Raw genomic sequence first — 24,019 nt, forward strand, 5'->3', positions numbered from 1 at the left:
TAATTTTTTTTTCCATGTGGATGGATGGTCCATTGTCCAGCATCTTTTTGAAAATGCTGTCCTTTTCTCATGGACTTTCAGTCATTTATATGTTTCCAAATTACTGCAGGTCTGTTTCTGGGCATTCTATTTGGTCCATCCTCAGACCAGTAAGTGCTACATTGCTTTTACTATTATAGATTTAATTTTAATCTTGCTAAAAGATGAATCTCTCACTTTTTTTCTTTTAAGATCCAGACTCGTTCTTTTTTCTTCCTTATGAACTGAGAAATCAGTAAGTCTATGATAAGAACTTTAGGATATTTTTTCTTTTATTTGAACCCAGGGATTCTCTACCACTGAGCTACATCTCCAGCCCTTTTTATTATTTTTATTTTAAGACAGGGTCTCTTATTTTAAGACAGTTACTGAGGCTGGGCGACTTATAATCCTCCTGCCTCAGTCTGTTTGATAGTGGGGTAATAGGCCTGAGCCACCACAGCAGGTTTTCCTGACTTTAAATGAATTATTTTTATGGTCTCACCAGTGAAAAATGATGTTTCTTGTAGATTTTTATAGATACTTTTTAGAAAGTTCTGGAAAGATTCTTTCTCATTAAGCAAGGTTTTTTCAAATGCTTGCCCTGATTCTATTTTTGATACATAGATTTACTTTTTTCAATCTATTAATCTAGTAAATTACATTAAGATTTTCTCATATTAGTAGGCCATTATATATTGATGGGTCTGGTTAACTAATGTTTTAACCAGATATTTTTCATCTCTGGTCATGAGTCAAGTTGATCTTTTCTTTTCCTTTCCTACATTATTGTTTGTTTTTAGTGTCAAGTTTATACCTGCCTCATAATGGGAAGTATTCCCATTTCTCTTTTCTAGAAGAATTTATGAAAATTAAACTTGTTTATGTATTTGTACCTGGGATTGAACCTAAGGTGCTTAACCACTGAGCTATATCCCCATCCAGGCCTTGCTAAATTGTGAGGCTGGCTTTGAATTTATAATCCTTCTGCCTCAGTCTCCCAAGCCATTGGGATTATAGGCATGCACCACCATGCCCCTTTAAATTTATCTATTTTTCGAAAAGCACGTACAGACTAGAGGCATGTGCCACTGCAGCTGGCTAATTCAGTTTCTGCATATCTAGTGATATTTTTATTTCTCCTTGGCTCAGTTTAAAAAGTCATATTTTTTAGCATGGCATGGTAGCAGATGCCTGTAATCCCAGCAACTCAGGAGGCTGAGGCAGGAGAATTATAGTTCAAGGACAGCCTGGACAACTTAGCAAGACTCTGTCTCAAAATAAATAGGGATGGGGATGTAGTTCAATGGCAGAGTGCCCATGGGTCCAATCCTCAGTATCAAAATAAATAAATAGTTAAAATTTTATAGGATTTTGTACAATTTTCTAAGTTTTCAAGCAATATAGAGTTCAAAAATACTCTACTTATCATCATTTTAGTGTCTGTTGCATCTTTCATTTACTTTACATATTTGATACTTGGATACTTAGTACATGATAGGCAATACTTTAAAAGAATTTTCCAAATACTAATTCATTTTATCCTTACATCAACTTGGTTTTTTATTTGTTTCTATTTTTTTGGTACTAAGAATTGAACCTAGGGTCACTTTAGCACTGAGCTACATCTCCAATCCTTTAATATTTTTAAAAAATTTTGAGACAGGGTCTTCCTAAGTTGTTAAGGATTTTGCTAAATTTCTTTTTTTTTTAAATTTACTTCATTATTTTTAGTATCTTCCATTCAAATAACAAATGTATATTCTATTTTTAATTTTTAAATTGATTTAAAAAAATAACAGCAGAATGCATTACAATTCTTATTACACATATACAGCACAATTTTCATATCTCTGGTTGTATATAAAGTATGTTGAGTCCAATTCGTCTCTTCATACATGTACTTTGGATAATGATGTCCATCACATTCCACCATCATTGCTAACCCTCTGCCCACTCCCTTCCTCTCCCATCTCTCTGCCCTATCTAGAGTTCGTCTATTCCTCCCATGCTCCCCCTCTCTACCCCACTATGAATCAGCCTCCTTATATCAGAGAAAACATTCAGCATTTGGTTTATTGGGACTGGCTAACTTCATTTAGCATTATCTTCTCCAATGCCATCCATTTACCTGAAAGTGCCATGATTTTATTCTGTTTTATTGCTGAGTAAAATTCTATTGTGTATATATGTCACATCTTTTTTTATCCACTCATCTACTGAAGGGCATCTAGGTTGGTTCCATAGTGGATCTTGCTAAATTTCTAAATTTCCTATGGTTCTTCTGTCTCAGCCTCTACAGTCACTGGAATGACAGGCATTGCCTCTGCACCTGGCCTTATATCAACTTTTTAAGATAGGTTCCATTATAAGCAGGTGTGTTGGGGTAGGCCTGTAATTCTGGCTATTGGGGAGACTGCACTAGGAGGATTTCAAGTTTGAGGCCCAGCTGTGCAAACTAGTGCATCTCTGTCTCAGAACAAACTAAAAAAGAGCTGGGGGTGCAGCTCAATGGTAGAGTACTTGCCTAGCATGCGTGAGGTCCTGGTTCAAATCCAGGACTGGAGGGAGGGATAGATAAGATATTGTCATCTTCATTTGACAGATGAGGAAACTGAGGCACAGAAAAGATCAGTAGTTTTCCTAAAATCACACAGTGAGTTGTAGGACAACAAATCAAACCGGTTATTCTGGCTCTAGAATTCATACTTTTAACAAATATGTTATACTGCCTATTCATTATTAATATTGATTTTATTTCTAATTTTGATTTTTATTTTTTTTCTTGATAAGCCTTGAAAAAGTTTGTCAGTTTTATTAGTTTTTTTTTCTTTTTTCAAGTTTTTATTGGTTATTTCTTGTACTACAGATTAATTTTAGAATAATCATTTCAAGTTCAAAAGTAAGGTTTTTTTTTCTTTAGTAGATTGCATTTAAATTTTTTTTATATTTTTTTATTGGTTGTTCAAAACATTACAAAGCTCATGATATATCATCTTTCATACATTTGACTCAATTGGGTTATGAACTCCCATTTTTACCCCAAATACAAATTGCAGGATCACATCCGTTACACACTCACATTTTTACATAATGGCATATTAGTGACTGTTGTATTCTGCTACCTTTCCTATCCCCTACTATCCCCCCCCCTCCCCACCCATCATCCCTCTCTACCTCATCTGCTGTTGTTCAATTCTCTCCCTTGTTTCCCCCCCCCTTCCCCTCACATCCTCTTCTATGTAATTTTGTGTAACATTGAGGGTCTCCTACCATTTCCATATGCTTTCCCTTCTCTCTCCCTTTCTCTCCCCCCACTCGTCTTTGTTTAATGTTAATCTTTTCCTCATGCTCTTCCTCCCTGTTCTGTTCTTAGTTGCTCTCTTTATATCAAACAAGACATTTGGCATTTGTTTTTTAAGGATTGGCTAGCTTCGCTTAGCATAATCTGCTCTAATGCCATCCATTTCCCTGCAAATTCTATGATTTTGTCATTTCTTAGTGCTGCATAATACTCCATTGTGTATAGATGCCACATTTTTTTTATCCATTCATCTATTGAAGGGCATATAGGTTGGTTCCACAGTCTAGCTATTGTGAATTGTGCTGCTATGATCATTGATGTGGCAGTATCCCTATAGTACACTCTTTTAAGATCCTCAGGGAATAGTCCGAGGAGGGCGATAGCTGGGTCAAATGGTGGATCCATTCCCACCTTTCCCAGGTATCTCCATACTGCTTTCCAAATTGGCCTTACCAATTTGTAGTCCCACCAGCAGTGTACAAGAGTACCCTTTTCCCCACATCCTCGCCAACACTTATTGTCGTTTCACTTCCTAATGGCTGCCAATCTTACTGGAGTGAGATGGTATCTTAGGGTGGTTTTGATTTGCATTTCTCTGACTGCTAGAGATGGTGAGCATTTTTTTCATGTACTTGTTGATTGATTGTATGTCCTCCTCTGAGAAGTGTCTGTTCAGGTCCTTGGCCCATTTGTTGATTGGGTTATTTGTTATCTTATTGTCTAATTTTTTGAGTTCTTTGTACATTCTGGATATTAGGGCTCTATCTGAAGTGTGAGGAGTAAAAATTTGTTCCCAGGATGTAGGCTCTCTATTCACCTATCTTATTGTTTCTCTTGCTGAGAAAAAACTTTTTAGTTTAAGTAAGTCCCATTTATTTATTCTTGTTATTAACTCTTGGGCTATGGGCGTCCTATTAAGGAATTTGGAGCCCGACCCCACAGTATGTAGATCATAGCCAACTTTTTCTTCTATCAGACACAGTGTCTCTGGTTTGATATCTAGCTCCTTGATCCATTTTGAGTTAACTTTTGTGCATGGCGAGAGAAAGGGATTCAGTTTCATTTTGTTGCATATGGATTTCTAATTTTCCCAGCACCATTTGTTGAAGATGCTATCCTTCCTCCATTGCATGCTTTTAGCCCCTTTATCAAATATAAGAAAGTTGTAATTTTATGGATTGGTTTCTGTGTCCTCTATTCTGTACCATTGGTCCACCTGCCTGTATTGGTACCAGTACCACGCTGTTTTTGTTACTATTGCTTTGTAGTACAGTTTAAACTCTGGTATCACTATACCTTCAGATTCACACTTCCTGCTTAGAATTGCTTTTGCTATTCTGGGTCTTTTGTTTTTACATATGAATTTCATGATAGCTTTATCTATTTCTACAAGAAATGCCGTTGGGATTTTAATTGGCATCGCATTAAACCTGTAGAGAACTTTGGGTAGTATCGACATTTTGATGATGTTAGTTCTGCCTATCCATGAACAGGGTACATTTTTCCATCTTCTAAGATCTTCTTCTATCTCTCTCTTTAGGGTTCTGTAGTTTTCATTGTATAAATCTTTCACCTCTTTTGTTAGGTTGATTCCCAAGTATCTTATTTTCTTTGACGATATTGTGGATGGAGTGGTTTTCCTCATTTCCATTTCAGAAGTTTTGTTGCTGATATACAGGAATGCCTTTGATTTATGCGTGTTGATTTTATATCCTGCCACTTTGCTGAATTCATTTATTAACTCTAGCAGTTTCTTTGTAGACCCTTTTGGGTCTGTTAAATATATTATCATGTCATCCGCAAATAGCGATAATTTAAGTTCTTCTTTTCCTATTTTTATGCCTTTAAGTTCTTTTGTCTGTCTAATTGCTCTGGCTAGTGTTTCAAGAACTAAATTGAATAGAAGTGGTGATAGAGGGCATCCCTGTCTTGTTCCAGATTTTAGAGGGAATGCCTTCAGTTTTTCTCCATTTAGGATGACGCTAGCCTGAGGTTTAGCATATATAGCTTTTACAATGTTGAGGTAAGTTCCTGTTATCCCTAGTTTTTCTAGTGTTTTGAACATAAAGGCATGCTGTACTTTGTCAAATGCTTCTTCTGCATCTATCGAGATGATCATATGGTTCTTGTCTTTAAGTCTATTGATGTGGTGAATAGCATTTATTGATTTCCGTATATTGAACCAGCCTTGCATCCCAGGGATGAATCCTACTTGATCATGGTGTACAATTTTTTTGATATGCTTTTGTATTCGATTCACCAGGATTTTATTGAGAATTTTTGCATCCAAGTTCATTAGAGATATTGGTCTGTTGTTTTCTTTCTTTGAGGTGTCTTTGTCTGGTTTCGGGATCAGGGTGACGTTGGCCTCATAGAATGAATTTAGAAGAGCTCCTTCTTTTTCTATTTCTTGAAATAGCTTGAAAAGTATTGGTATTAATTCTTCTTTGAAGGTTTTATAAGACTCCGCTGTATACCCATCCGGTCCTGGGCTTTTTTTGGTTGGTAGTCTTTTGATGGCTTCTTCTATTTCTTCCTTTGTTATTGGTCTGTTTAAATTGTGTGTGTCTTCCTGACTCAATCTGGGCAGATCGTATGACTTAAGAAATTTATCGATATCTTCACTATCTTCTATTTTATTGGAATATAGGGTTTCAAAATACTTTCTTATTGTCTTCTGTATTTCTGTAGTGTCTGTTGTCATATTGCCTTTTTCATCCCGTATGTTAGTAATTTGAATTCTCTCTCTTCTTCTCTTCGTAAGCATGGCTAAGGGCCTGTCAATCTTATTTATTTTTTCAAAGAACCAACTTTTAGTTTTTTCAATTTTTCCAATAGTTTTTTTTTTTGTTTCAATTTCGTTGATTTCTGCTCTAATTTTAATTATTTCTTGTCTTCTACTACATTTGCTGTTGTTTTGCTCTTCCTTTTCTAGGTTTTTGAGGTGTAGTGTGAGTTCATTTATTTGTTGGTTTTTTCTTTTTTTGAGGAAAGAACTCCAAGAAATGAATTTCCCTCTTAAAACTGCTTTCATTGTGTCCCATAGATTCCGGGATGTTGTGTCTGTATTGTCATTTGTCTCTATGAATTTTTTTTATCTCCTCCTTTATGTCTTCTGTAACCCATTGATCATTCAGTAACATATTGTTCATTTTCCATGTGATGTAGGATTTTTTCTTCCTTCTTTTATCATTGATTTCTAGTTTCATTCCATTATGATCAGATATGGTGCATGGTATTATCTCCACGCCTTTATATATACTAAGAGTTGCCCTTTGGCATAATATATGGTCTATCTTTGAGTAGGATTCATGTGCTGCTGAGAAGAACGTGTATCCACTTGATGATGGTTGATATATTCTATATATGTCGGTTAAGTCTAGGTTATTGATTGTGCTATTGAGTTCAATAGTTTCTTTATTCAGCTTTTGTCTAGAGGATCTGTCTAATGGTGAGAGCGGTGTGTTGAAGTCACCCATAATTATTGTGTTGTAGTCTATTTGACTCTTGAACTTGAGGAGAGTTTGTTTTATGAACGTTGCAACTCCATTGTTTGGTGCATACAAATTGATAATTGTTATGTCTTGTTGGTGGATGGTTCCTTTTAACAGTATATAGTGTCCTTCTTCATCCCTTTTGATTAACTTAGGTTTGAAGTTGATTTTATTCGATATGAGTATGGCCACTCCTGCTTGCTTCCGAGGGCCATGTGAGTGATATGATTTTTCCCAACCTTTTACCTTCAGCCTGTGTATGTCTTTTCCTATCATATGAGTCTCCTGAAGGCAGCATATTGTTGGATTTGTTTTTTTGATCCAGGTTACTAGCCTATGTCTCTTGATTGGTGAGTTTAGGCCATTAACATTTAAGGTTACAATTGAAATATGATTTGTACTTCCAGTCATGTTTATTTATTTATTTATTTTAGTTTGGCTAGTTTTTGCTTTTTGGTTATTTTCCTCCCCCTTTACTGAGATACCTCCTGCTGTTAGTTTTGGGCACTGTTTTTCAATTCCTCTTCTTGTAGTATTTTGCTCAAAATGCTTTGCAGTGCTGGTTTTCTGGCTGCGAATTCTTTTAGCTTTTGTTCATCGTGAAAGATTTTAATTTCATTGTCAAATCTGAAGCTTAATTTTGCTGGATACAGTATTCTTGGTTGGAATCCATTATTTTTCAGCGTTTGAAATACATTGTTCCAGGATCTTCTCGCTTTCAAAGTCTGTGATGAGAAATCAGTTGTTAACCTAATTGGTTTACCCCTGAAGGTAATCTGCCTCCTTTCTGGTAGCTTTTAATATTCTCTCCTTGTTCTGTACGTTGGCTATCTTCATAATTATATGTCTTGGAGTTGTTCTATTATGGTTTTGAATGTTTGGGGTCCTGTAGGCTTCCAGGATTTGGCAATCCATTCCATCTTTCATCTCTGGGAAGTTTTCTAGAGTTATTTCATTTAATAGGTTGTCCATTCATTTGGTTTGATTCGCTATGCCTTCTTCTATCCCGATGACTCTCAAATTTGGTTTTTTTATGACATCCCATATTTCTTGAATAGATTGCTCGTGGGATTTAAGCATCTTTTCTGTGTTGACTATATTCTTTTCAAGTTGATAAACTTTGTCTTCATTATCTGATGTTCTGACGTCTACTTGATCTAGTCTATTTGTAATATTCTCGTTTGAGTTCTTTTTGGTTTATAGTTTCCTGCATTTCTAGGATTACTGTTTGATTTTTTTTTCAGATCTCTATCTCCTGGTAAAGCTCGTTCTTTGCCATTTGAATTTGTTTGTTTAATTCATTTTCAAAATATACTTTTATTGCTTGGACTTGCTGTCTCATGTCTTCTCTAATATTCCTTTCCATCTGAGTTAGGTATGCCTTGAGTTCTTTCCCTATTCCCTGTTTCTGATGCTTCTAGGTCCTCCTGTAGAATTAAGTTGTCCTGCATTGTTTGTATTCCTTTTTTTCCTTGTTTTTTCATGATGTTCACGCTACTTTCCAGCTCTATTTGATTGCTGTGTTTCTGCTCTCTTCTATAAATTTGTTTTGGTTTTTTATATCTCTGTTGTCTCTGCTTTGTGTTGGTAGACTATGCTTGCTAAAGTGGATTCCGCTGGGAAGGAATTCCGACGGCCGAGCTCTAGTGACGTCACCTCTCTGCTATGGCGGGCCCCAGGCTCCTTACTGGGGTGTCCGAATGGAGGGTTGGGACTGGACTGTCTCTGGTTGGTTTCAGCTCCTGGATGCCGGTGGCCGGGCGGTCTCCAGCCGCCCAGTCGCACTGGCAGCTGGCGGGCGATTGGTCCCCGGCGGGCGTGCGGTTTCCAGCTGCCCAGTCGCAGCAGCAACGGGCCGGCTGTCACTGGTGGGCGGGCGATCTCTAGTCGCCTAGTCGTGCGGTTGGTCGCTGGCGGGCAGGCGGTCTCCAGCTGCCCAGTCGCGCGGTCAGCCGGCGGGCAATCGGTCGCCTGCAGGCATGTGGTCTCCAGCCGCTCAGTCGCAGGGGCAATGGACCGGCTGTCGCAGGCAGGCGGGCGGTCCCCAGTTGCCCAGTCGCGCGGGCAGCCGGCGGGCGAGTGGTCACCGTCAGGCATGCGGTTTCCAGCTGCTCAGTCGCAGGGGCAATGGGCTGGCTGTTGCAGGCGGGTGTGCGGTCTCCAGCCACCCAGTCGCAGGGGCAATGGGCCGGCTGTTGCTGGTGGGCGGGCAATCTCTAGCTGCCCAGTCATGTGGTTGGTCGCTGGCGGGGGGCAGACTCCCGCCGCCCAGTCGCGGGGGCAGCGGGTGGAGTTTCGCCGGCCGGAGTGCGTTGTCCGGCCGCCCAGTCGCGAGGGCCTGCCCTCTAGTCCCCTGGTTTCTCCTTCTAGTCCTGGTTTCTCCTGCTAGACCAGATTTCCCCTGAGTGATGCCTCTCGGCAGTTCAAACTGTACTCTGGGCCTGCCGTTTGTTGGGCGTGGAGGGTGGCTATTGAGAACCCCGCCCCCGCACTCTATTGTTTTGATTTTTTCCGCTTGCCCCTCCCCCCGTGCTGGCAATACAGGTTTCATTTTCCCCCGCTGATGAGAGGGGGAGTTGAAGGTTGGGTGTCTCTAGTTTTCCCCATGTCTTTATGCAGGCTTGCTCTGATAATCCCTCCCCCGGAGAGCCTAGGAGAGATTTTATGCGAATTCCCCGCTGTATGGGAGATGAGCTGAGTAACACGCACCTGTTTTATTGTTGCAATCTGTTGGACAGTGGCGGTGGTTACTTCAGCTCTCCAAGATGGTGGCCGCTGGTTTCCTTGGTGGAGTTTCCATTGTGGGGGATAGAACTGTCCCGCTTCCTTCCCCGTCTGAAATCCCAAACTCAGCCCGGGGCTCCATGAGTGCTCAGGCGGTAGGATTCCACAGAATCTGCAGCAATCTCCCTGCTTGCTGGTCGCTTCTCGGTGGCTCCCCGCCGTCTGTAGCCACGGGGTGGGCCGCGCGGATCAGTCAGCCCAGATCTCCGGTCGCACAGTTGGCTCATGTATGAGACTCAATTACTGGACCTCGGTGCTGGAAATCCTTCCTCTAGGTTTCGGTTCACCCCCATTTTGCTGTAAGTTCCTAAAAAGATAGTTTTTTGTCGTTCTAACTCGTTATTCACCCGCGCAGTGGCACGGTACACCGGGTGTGATGCACTCTATTCGCAGCCATCTTCGTTAGTTTTATTAGTTTTATTGATCCATTTATTGTATGTTTTCTGTCTTATTCCTTCAGCTCTTATCCTTATAAATCCCTTTCTTCTAACTTCTATGGGTATATTTTTCTTCTGTATTAAAAACTCATCTTTCTTTTTAGTCTTCTTAAGACTATATATTATCCTTTGAACACTGCTTTAACTACATTCTATAAATTTTGACTTGTAATATTTTTGTTATTATTCAGATATATTTTTAGGTATTCTTATTTCTTTGATCCATTAGTTATATGTTTCTAAAAATATTTTTTAAATATATTTTGAAAATTGCTTTGTAACTTAAGTATACTATGACCAGAGAGTATCTTTAAGATACTAGTTCTCTGAAAATTTACTGAGATTTGTTTGTAGCCTACTACATGGTCAGATTTTGAAAGTATGACTGATATTGTTCTATTGATCTATCAATTAGTAAGAAATTTATGAACATCTCCTAATTTGATGTGGGTTTGTTGGTATTGCCTTGTGGGTTTTGTTTGCTCACTTGCTTGCTGTAGAAATTTTAAAGCCATTTTAAAGATCTTTTACCTTAAGGTCTACTTTTCCTGATAGCAGAGCACTACTGGCCTGGTATATTAGAGCAGTTGTACATTGCTCATGTAGATTTGTTACAGTCTTCAGTCTTCTTCTGTTTTTCAAAGGACCTTTTTATTTGTTTGTTTACTTGTTTGATTAATTATTTATTTTTTAATTTCCTTGCTCCATATCCCCAGAATATAGAGTGGATATCAAGTTTCTTTACAGCTTCTCTAGGCTGGTGCGTGTAGTATTTGTAGACTCCTTTTAATGAACTGGGCAACTGTGAAGGGCTAAGGTTAATGTGATATTATGTCTTCCTGAATTTTATAGGAAAACATTTAATTTTTATTTTCTCATTTGGCATTTCTGCAGCAAACTAACTACTTATCGTGACGGCAGTGCAGCCTTGGCCAACTATTCCAGATGTTATGCCTTATTTTTGAATCTGATAAACAAATACCAGAATAAGCAGGTCAGTTCTTCATGCATTTGATTCTTCAGTGCCTTCTGTGTTTTTGTACTGTCGTATTTGTGTATGCCCATGATGAATGACTTCTAATAGATTCCTATTAGAAGCTTCCATTAGATGTATAATGTACTGCTCTAGGAGGCAGTGAGCTACCTCCAGGCATTAAAGAAGGAATAAATTGAGGCAGAAAATGTCTCAATGGGATATAGTTCAAGGGGACTCCTGGCTTATGGAGGAGGTAGGGTGGACTACAGGAGTGTTGGTCCTCCCAATGACCTATAGATGACCTACATGACAGTCATCTTGCACTAGCTATTTCAGTAGGAACCTCACTAGGCTCCATCCCAGGCCTGTGGAGTCAGAGGGGTGGAATTAGACCTGTCCACCTGCATTTTAACAAAGATCATGACAACTTCTGATGCAAATTAAAGTTTGGGATCCCTCTATACTGGCTGTCCCTGGAAGATTCTTATAGTTCTTAAATTCTCTACTTTTTTTGACTGTGTTGTATTTAGAAGATGGAATTTCTAGGTAAAGGATATAAATGAGATAATTTAGGGTGTTGTTTTTGTTCGGGGTTATTTATTTATTTATTTTTGTAGTACTGGGGATTGAACCTAGGGGATGTGGCTTAGTGGTTAAGCACCCTGTGTTTAATCTCCAGTACCAAAAAAATAAATTGAAGGTGATAAAATCTTGGTTAAAGTGCCAGTAAGTTTTTTTTTTTTTTTAACTGATTTACAAATATGCACTTGAACTTGAATTCTGGATATTTGGCTTACAAATTCCTATACCTATATATTTTTTATTTTCTATAAATTACATACTTTGAAAGATTTCAAGGTATAGTAATTCACCATGTCAAGTGAAGAATGAATTTGATTAATCTACCTTAACATATTCATTTAAGTGTCCATGAAACATTTAATTTAGATTTAGTACAATATATCATTAGAACTGTAATCTTTGGACAAACGAATTAACCCAATGAAAAGCTTAGGTACTCTTCTTCCTGAATTTCTTTTTTAAGGGAAAAAAAGTTAAATGACAGAAAAGAGAATATATTATAGTCTGAAAAGAAATCTTTTAGCTGTTAAAAGAGATTTATTTATATACTATAATTTCATGGATTTGAGATAATTTTACTTTACCATCATTGTGTTTTTTCTACTTTGGTAGTTTGGTGTTGAGTAAATTAGATTACTTTTAACTAGAGGAGACCACTTTGTGTCTTACTCTACGATTTTCAAATGAGGTGAAAGAAAATATTTCTGTTTAATGTTTGATTTCAAGCTATGTCAAAACTTAGTTTATTTTTTTAAAGGAAGAGTATGGGCAAAGAGCCCTGTTCATTTGTGGCATTGATAGTAGATACTGTTTTGACTATGATTATAGCTTATCTGATAGCCATTGTTACTAAGCTAACAAAAATCCTAGTATCTTGCCAACCTGACAGACTGGAGATGTCAGTATTGGTCAGTGGATGCATTTTCTGGTTTAAGGGACTAAGTAGCCTAACAATTGACATAAAGTTTTATCACCCTTCTTACTAAACTGCTTTCTGCTTTGGTTTAAAAGTCACATGTCTCTATTAATTTATAATTTTGTTTTCCTATTAAAATTAATTTCCAAAGAAGAATGAAGAGCATATTTCATATAGACCCACCAAAGAAAAGCATAACTTATTATTGTAATCACCAAACTTATTTTAATCACTTTGGTGAAAATCACATTAAAATGTATTACATATTTCCTTTCCATCTTAGAAGATATTAAAAATAATTTAACCTCAGCTGGATATTCTGGGGCACAGCTGTATTCTGAGCAACTCCAGAAGCTGAGGCAGGAGGATCGAAAGTTCCAGGCTAGCCTCACCAACTAAGCACCCCTGAGTTTAATCCCCAGTGCTGGGGGTGGAAGGGAAGAGTCCTTTGGGTACTCTCATCAAGAACCTGTTATGATGTTCCTAATTGCCAGCAAATAAGAGCAAAGCAGAAATTATAACCAAAGGCAGAGGTAAGCAAGCAGTAAAAAAGAGAGAGAGAAAAGCTATAGAAGGAAGACACAGACACTTAAGGAAACTCATCAGTAGACTTGGGCTCCCAGTGGGGGACTAAGAGCCTCTAGAGCAATAACTGGACCTTAGAATAATGACTTTTGAACTATAATTATTATTCTTTCGAGGTACTGGGGATTGAACCCAGGGTGCTTTACCAATGAGCTACATCCCCAGGCCTTTTTATGTTTTTATTTTGAGACATTATTCTCAGGGCCTCACTAAATTGCTGAGGCTGGCTTTGAACTTGTACTCCTCCTGCCTCAGCCTCCTGGGCTGATGGGATTACAGGTGTGCTCCACCATGCCCAGCCAAAATGATTCTTTGATCAGATTTCTCTAATGACCTCTCATCTTGAAAAAACAATTCATATTTAAAGATGTAGCTCTCTGATCCTCTGCTCCATGAAGCTTCCCAAGATCACTCAATTACTCCCTCATCAGTACATCATTTTAAAGACTTCAGTGTAGCTAGTACATCCGGCTCCTAGGCCCAGAACCAAGAACCTAACCAGTATGTCTAGGGTCATAACCATGCCACTGTGATTAAAAACAGAAACAAAAAACAAAAAGAAAGGAAAATCCAAAACTTAGAAATAAGGTGTCATGGGGGAGGAGACATGTCCTGACAAAGTCATGCTGGGCCTTTGTTCAGTGGCCCGCCCATGATTTCAGTCTCGGGACAATCTATAGGTGTTTGAATTGGCTATCTACTGTGTGATTAGAATCCGGATAGTATGAAGTTACACATTAATTTGTAGATTTCTGTCTGGTAGACAGAATCACCACAAAAATTATGTTTTTACTACTTTGTAGGCTATTAGCTAGGTGTATGGCTAAGCTAGATATCATTTTTTATGGTTGTTCTGTTTAGATATACATGGCAGTAGAATGTATTTTGATACATTATACCACATGGAGTGTAACATTCTAATTAGATCCCATCCCTGTGGTTGTACCTGGTGTGGAGTTTCACTGGTCATGTATTCGTATATGAGTATAGGAAAGTTATGTCCGATTCATTCTACTGTCTTTCCCATTCCCATCCTTTCTCCCTTCCTTTCATTCCCCTTTGTCTAATCTAGTGAACGTCTGCTCTTCCCTCCCTCCAAGCTAGAAATCTTATTCTAATGTTCCTTATTTTTAAAAATTTCTGACAATTAAAAAACCTCAGAGCCTTGCACACATTAGGAAAGTTCTGTGCCACTGCACTACATGCTCAGCCCTTACTTTAATATTCCTCTAAATGCTTGTAAACTCCCCATTCTTTAATTATTCTTGAGATCAACTTTGTCATTATATAGGATCTCTCCTGTAGGACACAAATATTTAAATGTGTTGATTTTATCTTTATTTATATTTCTAAATATTTTTTTTTAGTTGTAGATGGATACAATACCTTTATTTTATTTTTATGTGGTGCTGAGGATTGAACCCAGTGCCTCATGAACCCAGTGCCTCACACATGCCAGGCAAGTGTGCTACCACTGAGCCCCAGGCCCAGCCCCTGAGTCATATTCTTAATGCCTCTATTTCCCTTTACTTAAAGATTGAAATGGGGGCTGGGGTGTGGCTCAGTGGTAGAGGCACTCACCTAGCACATGTGAGGCCCTGGGTTCAATCCTCAGCACCATATAAAAATAAATAAATAAAGGTATTATGTCCAACTACAACTAAAAAATAAATATTAAAAAAAAGATTGAAATGTTACAGTTTTGAGCCATGGCTTTGATTTTTATCTAGTAAGAGAAATACTTAATTTATATTTTCCTCAAAACCAAAATATTTTGGAAGCACAGGGAAAGAGGTCATATGACAAGGAAGTGATTATGTGTCCCAACTACTTCCAAAAATCATTAACCAAAAGCTCCCATAAATCTTTGTAAAAATATTTCTCTTGTGGTTCTTCAAATGGTTTTCATTAGTGTAGCTGCCTCACCCACTACTTAGAGTTCCCAAGAGAAGCAGACTTCTCTCAATAAACCTGGAATGTGGCCGGTAGAGTAGGCTCATGATAAGTACTGAAAGAATGATTTTGACTATGTGGAACATTTTGGAATCTGTAAAGTGCTATAAAATATTTTTTCTAATACTCAATTACTTCTTCCTTAAATATTTACTTTTTTCTTCCTAGTTTGGAGGAGGAAATAATAAGAATTTTTTTCCCATACTTTTCCTATTGGTGGCCTTCCACAAACAAGAGCAGAAAAGAAATGATGAATTTTAAATGACTTCAAACCAGCAAAGCAACTTAGGTTCATGTTCCTCTTGGCTCAGGTGGCCAATTGAATCTGATTTGTTTTCACTCTTTTTCTAGAAATAAAAATAATTTCCAGAAACCCCACACCATAGTCTGATGTGAGTGTATTGATTTGAAGTGGTTAAAACTTTGCTACCCCTGAGGTTCGCTGGGATGTGAGGTGTTTTTAGTTCTCGGCGGACACAACATCTTTGTTGGTATGTGGTGCTGAGGATCGAACCTGGGCCGCACGCATGCCAGGCGAGCACGCTACTGCTTGAGCCACATCCCCAGCCCTGGGATGTGAGGTTAAGAGCTGATCTTTGAAAAGTAATTTGGCCCTCCAGCAACTTAAATAGAATTACTACTTCCTATAATTATTTTTGTTTCAGCCCTAGGAAATGTTTCTGAAGACTAACTTGGGTTGTAGAAATATACTTTGGGAGATTTGTAGCTTGTACAGAGATTTGTACACAGCTATCACTGAGTGTTTAAACAATCAGTAAGAGCTCGCATACTTTACCTTTGTACTGAGAGGTTAGGCGCGCCTCTGTTTTAAAAGCCTAATGTTTAGAATCAGCATAGGTTTCATGTTTCTAAGACCTTTATTTTTGCTTTTGTGTGTGTGTGGTTTCTAAGGAACTTATTTAATCAACTTCCAGAGTGCTCTAGAAACCTGCATTTTTAACAAGGACCCCAGATGATTCTAGATCTTACATTAAAGTGTGGTTTAGAGGAGCGTTTTGAAACTTCATTATGTCAGATTACGTAGATAGTAAAATTAAATTTAAAGTCATGTAATTGAATGAGAGAATTTCTTTATAAAGTAATGTAATGTGGTTGTGAAAATGAAATTGTCTATATAGTTACAATCCTAAAATAAGTATGCTAAATCAAAATCTATTCAACAATAAGAAACATTAACAGGGAAAATTCAAGTACAAATGAAGACATTCTCTGAATTCCTATGTTTCATGGAACATGAAAAATCACCAATCTTTTATTCCATTTCTTGTACATTGTTCTGTATCTGCATTCTCTGTGTCGGACTGGTTCCCTGGATTTATTTCATTTTCTGTGTGAACTCTCCACAAGTGGATATCATTGGCTACTGTTTTAGAAGAATGACCGTCCTTCTGGGTGTTCATTGTTAGTCCTCATGCTTACTTCATACCCCTGCTGTCAAACAGAACCTGGCTCTTCCTCACAGAGCCCTGCTTGTCACTAAGACTCATTTCAAAATTATATCACTTTTATGGCTGTATTTTAAAGAACATAGAAACAGAAATAGAAAGGAAGAAAGAAAAAGAAGGAAAGAAAGAAAGAAGAAAGGGAGGAAGGAAGGGAGAAAGAAAGACCTATACATTGATAAGTGTCATAAATGTCACTCACACCTCTGAATGTGATCTCATCAGGCTGATGAGCTCCACAGGAAGCTGTGACTAGGGCTTCCACAGCCCATCCAGGGGAAATCCTGCTAGTAATCCAGGAAGTACCAGGGCCAACTGCTGTTGGGACAAGTAAAATACTTTCTTCTTGTCTGTTGTTGTTTTCTATTTTAAAGGAGGAGGATGGAAATTATGTGAGAAACCATTATCAAAAGTTAAAAAAATTACATTATTTTTAATTTCCCACTATTCTTTATCTTTCTTTATCTCTTGTCAAGGTCAAGTCTGATTTCTATATACAAGAACAGGTCTTTATGAATATACTTCATCTGTCTGTTATAAAGTCCATCGATAATAAGGGGGGGTAGGCAGGTTTCACTTTTGTTTTCTACACATCTGTGTTGTGAAAATTATTTGCGAGAAACATAGATTTATTATTTTTAAAAAAGCAGTTTTATAGAAACAGACTGTGGTGAGTTCTTTCCTGTCTTAAATCAGTGGCTCCCAAACTTTCCTTATCATCAGAGTCACCAGCACCAGAAGAGCTTTAAAAATACAGGTTCCCAGGCCCCACCCTTGGAGAGTCTGATTCAGGCCTGGGGTGGGACCCAAGAAACTAATTTTGAGAGACTCCAGCAAGGAATTCTGATGAGCAGCAGGTTTGGGAACTTATACATTTTTAAGGTGGTTCCTTAAAATGCTTTTCTCCAATATTGACAGCATCGAGTTGCCCCCCAAAATGCGAGATTTTAAAGTGATTAATCAAATCAGCCACAAAGGGTCAGTCTTTCTCTACTGTTGCTTGGCTGACAGCAGACCTTCCTGACAGTAGAAACCAAATTGGCAAAACCCTCCAGGCACTGATGTAAGTAAGCATCCCCTGGAAGTGGTGACACCCATTTGCCTTTTACCCCTTACAACAACAGCTGAGGGACAGTTTCTTAGACAAAACAGGATGGTACATAAGACTCTTCCCTAAGCGTGCTCTGCCAGACGTGTGTTGAAACAAGTTGTCCTGGGACCAAAGCTAGTTTGACAAGGTGGCCATTGTGTGGATAAAGCCTCAGGCATAGGGTCAAAGTAGACCATTCAGGACGGATGAGAACAGGACTCTCAGACTCTCAGAACTGCCTACCCATGAGATACATTGACTGCAGTTAGCTAGATAAGCTAGAGTTGTTGGTTCATTTGTTTTGTGAAAAAGCCACCAAGATTTTTTTATTAAAACAATCACCAAGTGTTCCTGCAGATGTCCTGTTTGAGAGTTCAGTAAATACCCATATCTAAACTTTGTTAAGTTTGCAACAGATAAATTTGAGAGTGATTGGTCCATTAGTCCAGATTTTACCACCATAGTAGCCCTCTGTGAACAGGCCTCAGTCTGCATGAGATGGTTGTGTTATATAGCCAGGGAGTTCTGCTTTATCAACTGTCTCAATGAAAAGGAATCCACTCCTCCCAGTTCTCATGACAGACTTCTGCAGGGACGACAGGGGAAACTTTGTTGGCTCATATCTATGCAGTTAATTTGTCCAAGATCCATGACCCAACTAATAACTCTAGTTCCCATAGACACAAAAACAGCATTTTAGTCTGCTTGATGCAGTTTGAAAGCTAAATTTTAGAGTTAGGTAAAAATGCTGACCAAAATTCAATTAAATGACAAATCTCGTTTAAGAAATATGCACATATCGTCTGCTTTATGGTGTAAACTACATTTGGTACAAACCAAATGTGCAAACAGATGGGCTTAATAACGAAGGAAGAAGCAGGGCTGCTCTCAGCTTTGTGAAGCAGAGCCTGCCTTAGGAGGTGCCTCTGACGTCAGTGTTGCTACATTTAGCAGCTCAGCAAAATACATGTGGGTTTGTTTTTTGGAAGAACATGAAGGGATTTTCCCCCATTTCTTCTGTAAATATCTACAGGGCAAGAGATCTGGTAAAATGCCTCAAATCAGACAAGATGCAATATTTTGCAAAGGTCACTCACTGTCCAAAGAGAACAACTTTTATCTGCATTCTCATGACTTGTGCCTATCAATCCACTGTCTATTCAACATTCTGCACTTGTAGATATGATGAGTTCCTTGGTTTTTTTAAAAAAAAAAAACACAGAACTTCCAGATGCTGGGTAGTCATTGTCAGAGTCTTTGCAAACACTGTCTGGGAGTTGCCAGGCTCGTCCTTGCTTGTGCAAGAAGTCAGACTTCTTTTAGGGTAAGTGGTTGTTTGCAGCCACGCTGTGCAGTGGACAGTGATTTACAATTCTTAGGCATTGTGGTGTCAGAAATGAGACCTGGAATGTCTGGACAGTGTGGGCTGAAAGCAAAACCTCCCCCACTTTTGTAGCTCCTTATTTCTAACGCAATCCTATCCCATTGGCAGCCCAGAGATAACCAGTGACCTCTCTTTCGCCTCCATTCTCTTTGGGGCCGCAGAGGATTGGTTCTGAAGACTCCTCCACCCCTTCCCCTGGCGCCTTTGTATGGCAACTTGGCTCCACAGGCCCTCTGCCTCCTCCCTGGCAGGAGGTGCCCTGTGGCTGTCTTCCCAGTCCCGCTGCCTGCACATTCCCAGTGGGTGCCCAGAGCACTTGGCTGAGCTGCTCCTTTTTTCAGCCTTGGCCTTGGCCTGCACCCCTGACGGGGCAGGCGGCACAATAAGCCCTGAGCTTGTTCATTTTTTCCAGTCCTGCTGTTTTGCCCTTGTGGAACTGGCTCTTCCCCCACTCAGCATGGAACCAAATGCCTGATTTATGTCTGCTGGCTTAAAAAAGAACCAAACACAGTGAAATTCTAGCATTGCCCTGATACTTCTGAATGATAGCCACATTTAGAGGCATGTAGTGGGGGAATGAGTAGATGGATGGAGAAATCAAGTATTATCTCTTGTTGTTTTAAATTATTTTCTATTAAGATTGTAGGGTTTGAGCCTCCAACATCTCAGATTCTTCCATTTTATATAGTTAAACACTCAGGCAAACTGTTAACCTGCCTTCCGTGCCCTGGGATTAATTAGCATTTTTTTATAGCAGTGCACAATCTGTCTTACAATTTGGTAACATTTTTCTGTTCTTCAAGCCACCTATCAGCTCAAGTACCATTTGTTTAAGGATGAGGAAGTTGAATTAAATGATGCAAATTGCAAATCTTGATTCAACCCTCAGGTGTGAGAAGTTTCCAACCAGAGTTTAAGAGGGCATTTAAGTAATTTAATTTTCTGGTTTAGAGAGAATACAGAGTTTAAGGCCATTTGTACTCCCTTCAGTTTTAACCTATTCTTGAAAATCTTTTAAAAATGTTTTCCTTTGCTCAGTAGAAATAGTCCTTGCCTAAATAAGTGGAGTCTGCTGAACATAGTTCATCCTTTCTGTGACAGCTTGGTGTTGGTCCTTTCCCATGGCCAATATTATGCACATGAGCTATTTTAAGGTACCGTAGGAAGGGTGTGGGAATTGGGGAGGACTGTGTTCACTTTGGGGAGCAAGGTGAAGTAATGCAGAAGTGGTCTCACCAGATCAGATGGAGCATTAGATGCTGGGCAGGGGGATGATGTAATAGTTGTACTTCAAGAAGTGGTGTTTTGGGGGCTGGGGTTGTGGCTCAGCTGTAGAGCACTTGCTTAGCACGTGTGAGGCCCTGGGTTTGATCCTCAGCACCATATAAAATTAAATAAATAAAATAAAGATATTGTGTCCAACCACAACTAAAAAGTAAATAAATATTAAAAACAAACAAACAAACAAAAAAGAAGTGGTGTTTTGGACAGGCACAGTAGTTGATGCCTGGAACCCAGCTACTGAGAGGCTGAGGCAGGAGGATAGAAAATTCAAGACCAGCCTCAGCAACTTAGTGAAACCCTGCCTCAAGATAAAGTAAAATGAAATAAAACAAAGGGCTATCATGGAACTGGACATAGGCCATTCTCTTCAGCACAGTATTGCCCCTTATTTTGTTCCAGTTAAAGTAATTTTATCTACAGGCCTAGAGGGCCCCTTTAGTCCAAGTAACATGCTTGCTCATTAGGGCACAACATAAGCTGAACTAGGGAAAGATCCTGGGCTATAACTGGAATGCTCAGTGGAGGCCAGGCCTCCTACAGTAGGTGGACCCACGTGTCTAAGCTCTAGTTGGCTGAAGCAGTTGCTGGGCTGATTCCATTTTAAGCAAAATTAGAAAGTCAATGTGAACTGGTTATACTAGACTGCCTTCTTTAGGAAAAAAAACATTCTCTCTCCTGATTCATCTTCAGTGTGCTGTTTCAAAAACACATAGTTATGGTGTGAAAATGCAGCTTTGTGTTAAATTTAATAAAAATGTAATAAAAGAGGAGTGTTGATTTATGGATGGTTCTCAGATATTGCATAAGAATAAAGGAATGGAAGATGTACACAGAGGAATTACAAATCAATGATTGGGGCCTTAGTTTAATTTCTACAAATCTTTACAGGCTATTTAATCAAGTGATACTTTATAGATTTGAGGTGGATTGGGCTGCTGAGCAACACATAATCTCTCCATAGTACTGCTCAGGGCAGACTCAGTTCAGTGGGAGAGACTTCTGGAGTGGAGCTGAGGCCACTCGTGATCCTGGCGGGGTACAGGCTGTGCAGAGCCCTCTTGCTCAGCCTGCTGCTTCAGGATTGCAGGTTAGCCAAGGCAAGCCCTGGCGTGGGAGCAAGCGAACACTAGCTCTGCCAACCTGTCGTGAGACTGAGTCTATTTTGGCCTATTCCCTGCTCCCTAGATTCGAGGAGAACATTTGAAAAGGTGAAAAGAAAAGATTCCTTAGCCAACCCTGAGGAAGAGGACAGAAGCAGCGAGCATAGCAGTTTCTGGAAGTTGGGTGCTGTGAACGGCACAATCTGCCATCCCCATTTGTTGATCTTGCATGCCATCCTCCAGTTGGCACGGCTGCTGCCAGGAGCCGCCCCCTCCTTCTTCCATCTGAGGCCGGGAAAGAGATAGCGTGGTAGTATTAACTCTTCCTGCCCTGCAGCCTAGGCTTTCTTTTTCCCCACATCGGGCTTAACCCACATCATGTTAGGACCCACAGAGATGTTAGAGTCAGAGAATTTTAGAAGTGGAAAGGGCCCAGGGGAATTTCCAGAAAAAGAAAAGCAGCATCTAACTTACCCAGATTAGGTCATGTGACAGTGGGTAGAAGTAATTTGAATTTTGAAGAAGGATGGTCACTAAGAAAACCTGCTTTATCTATAGCCAGGATCGGTTCTAAATACTCTGCACAGATCAGCAGTGATAGGTGGAGGTGATTCAAGGCAGAGTAGCCTGCTGGGTTAAATTAAGAGAAAAACAAGCCCATTACATGGAGGTGAAGCAGCAAGTTCTAAGAAGAGGGAGAGGGGGAGGGGGGGCGGGGGGTGCAGTACATCTGAGCATCCTTTAGAATATGGCGGTGACATTTTGGGGGTAAACTGATTAGTCCTAGTAATGATTTATAGCAATCAGAATGAACTGGCTATTAATTCCTTAAAAAGCATTTATTATCACTCATCATGTCCTCCCGGTTTTATTTAATATACATTTGTGGAAATGAGAGAAGAGCACAGTCCAGGGAACATGGCTAAGTCCAAATGGTTAATGTCACTGTCACTACCATCAAATGTGTGAGGGAGATTGCTGTCCTGCTGTGAGAGTCTCTGAATAGCTTTGTTCAGATGACAGAAGTGGGTCATCACTTTTAGTGGATTAGTTAATTTGTGTATGTAAAGCCTCACATCAGGGCCTGGCACATCATAACTTCTGTGTTAGTTGCTGAGGGCCATTGCCAAGTAGGAATGACGCATTGAAATTTCCTTGCCAGCGTACCCCATGTTAAATGGACTTGCCTTGGAAATTTGCTGTGACATTGCATGTGTGTTTGAGAAAGGTGACCCTGCTCAAGGACGAGGGTGGATCCAGGATTAGGGTGTATCCTGCAGGTTTGAGGAAGTATCCCGCTCCTTGGGTTTAGGGCGTTCCCGGTTTAAGACAAGTTTAGGGGGTTCCCAGTTTAAGACAATATGGGTTTTAGGGAAGTTCGAGGTTGAAGATTATTGCTGCTGGGAATAGGGCGTTCCTGCTGCCTGAGTTCCCATTGAGTTCTCGTGAGATTCAGAAAGTATTTGGAAAAAAGCCTCGTGGAGTAGGTGAATTGAGCAGCAGCAGAACTGGGATTTCCCCAGAACGTGTGTAGAGGCTGGTGTGAGTTCGGGAATAAAGAATTGCTGTTTGAATCTACAAAGCTGTGAGTGGCTCGTGATCTTGTGCCCAGCCAAGACTGCGGCAGTTAGTTGCTGTTACTATTGCTATTATTATTATTATTAATTATGATGATTTTTTGGAAGTAGGACTATAGAGTGTCTCATCAGAAAACAGTGAAGCATTCACAAAAATTTTGCTCACGGTGCTCAGCTTAGAAAATATAAAACAGAAATTTTCCACCAAGGAGCCAATTCTTGAGAATGCTCTCTGTTTCTTGTGGGAAAGCTACTTTTTCTGTTGGGTCTGGCCCTAGGAGAAGCTTCCACCTTGGTACTCTCCTTCCAGAGCACAGGAAGCATTCAGGAATTACTTGAAAGGATTGTTGGGTTTGTGGGAAGTGGGATTCCAGGATAACAATCAGATTGTGTGTGCTTGTTCTAGGTTCAAGTCCCACAGGTTCCAGCTTCTTTGGGGAATGGCTAGGTGATCAAAGAATGACATGGGGATGCAGGCCTATAATTTCAGTAACTGGGGAGGCCAAGACAAGAGGATTACAAGTTCAAGGCCAGCCTGAACAACTTAGCAAGAAGCTATCTCAAAAAAAAAAAAAAAAAAAGGGCTGAGGATCTACTACTACCTCAGTAGTAGATCTCCCCTGAGTTCAATCCCCAATATTGTGGTGGGACCTATTTATTTATTTATTTTTGTTACAGTGGATTGAACTCAGGGTCACTTAACCCCTGAGCCATGACCCCATTTACTATCACAATGCAATATTTTCCCCATTTTGCAAATGAGTTCCCAGGGACTCTGAGGTTGAGTCAAGTTCCTGTGTGAACCTAGACCCCCTGGCTGTAGGGCTGGAATTCATAATCCCCTTTGCTGTCCGACTCCTTGCTTGGCCATTTTGGTCTTAGCTGTTTCCCCACACAGGTTAGCCTTACCTTCTCAAATAGATTATAAATTCTTCAGAGCACTGTATCTCATCCTTGTTTACGATGTTGTGTGTTCCTCTAGGCCCCGCCCCATAGCGACATTATCTAAGAACTGACACTCTCTTTCCCAGGGTGGAGCAAACAGCAGATCCTCCTAATTGGATGGTGGCTG

The 24,019-nt window shown here is 39.7% G+C and overlaps 1 protein-coding gene across 1 annotated transcript in view; it reads left to right on the top strand.

Annotated features, from left to right (window-relative positions):
- ARMC2 (armadillo repeat containing 2) overlaps positions 1-24,019 on the top strand; it is a 125,458-nt gene that overhangs the window by 79,003 nt on the left and 22,436 nt on the right. The window contains exon 12 of the mRNA XM_081293727.1: positions 10,932-11,031. Coding sequence (XP_081149853.1) covers positions 10,932-11,031 — 100 coding nt within the window. The remainder of the gene's footprint in view (positions 1-10,931; positions 11,032-24,019) is intronic.

This window comes from Spermophilus citellus (assembly GCF_964194105.1).
Source record: "Spermophilus citellus genome assembly, chromosome: 5".
In the NCBI taxonomy this organism is placed as follows: domain Eukaryota; kingdom Metazoa; phylum Chordata; class Mammalia; order Rodentia; family Sciuridae; genus Spermophilus; species Spermophilus citellus.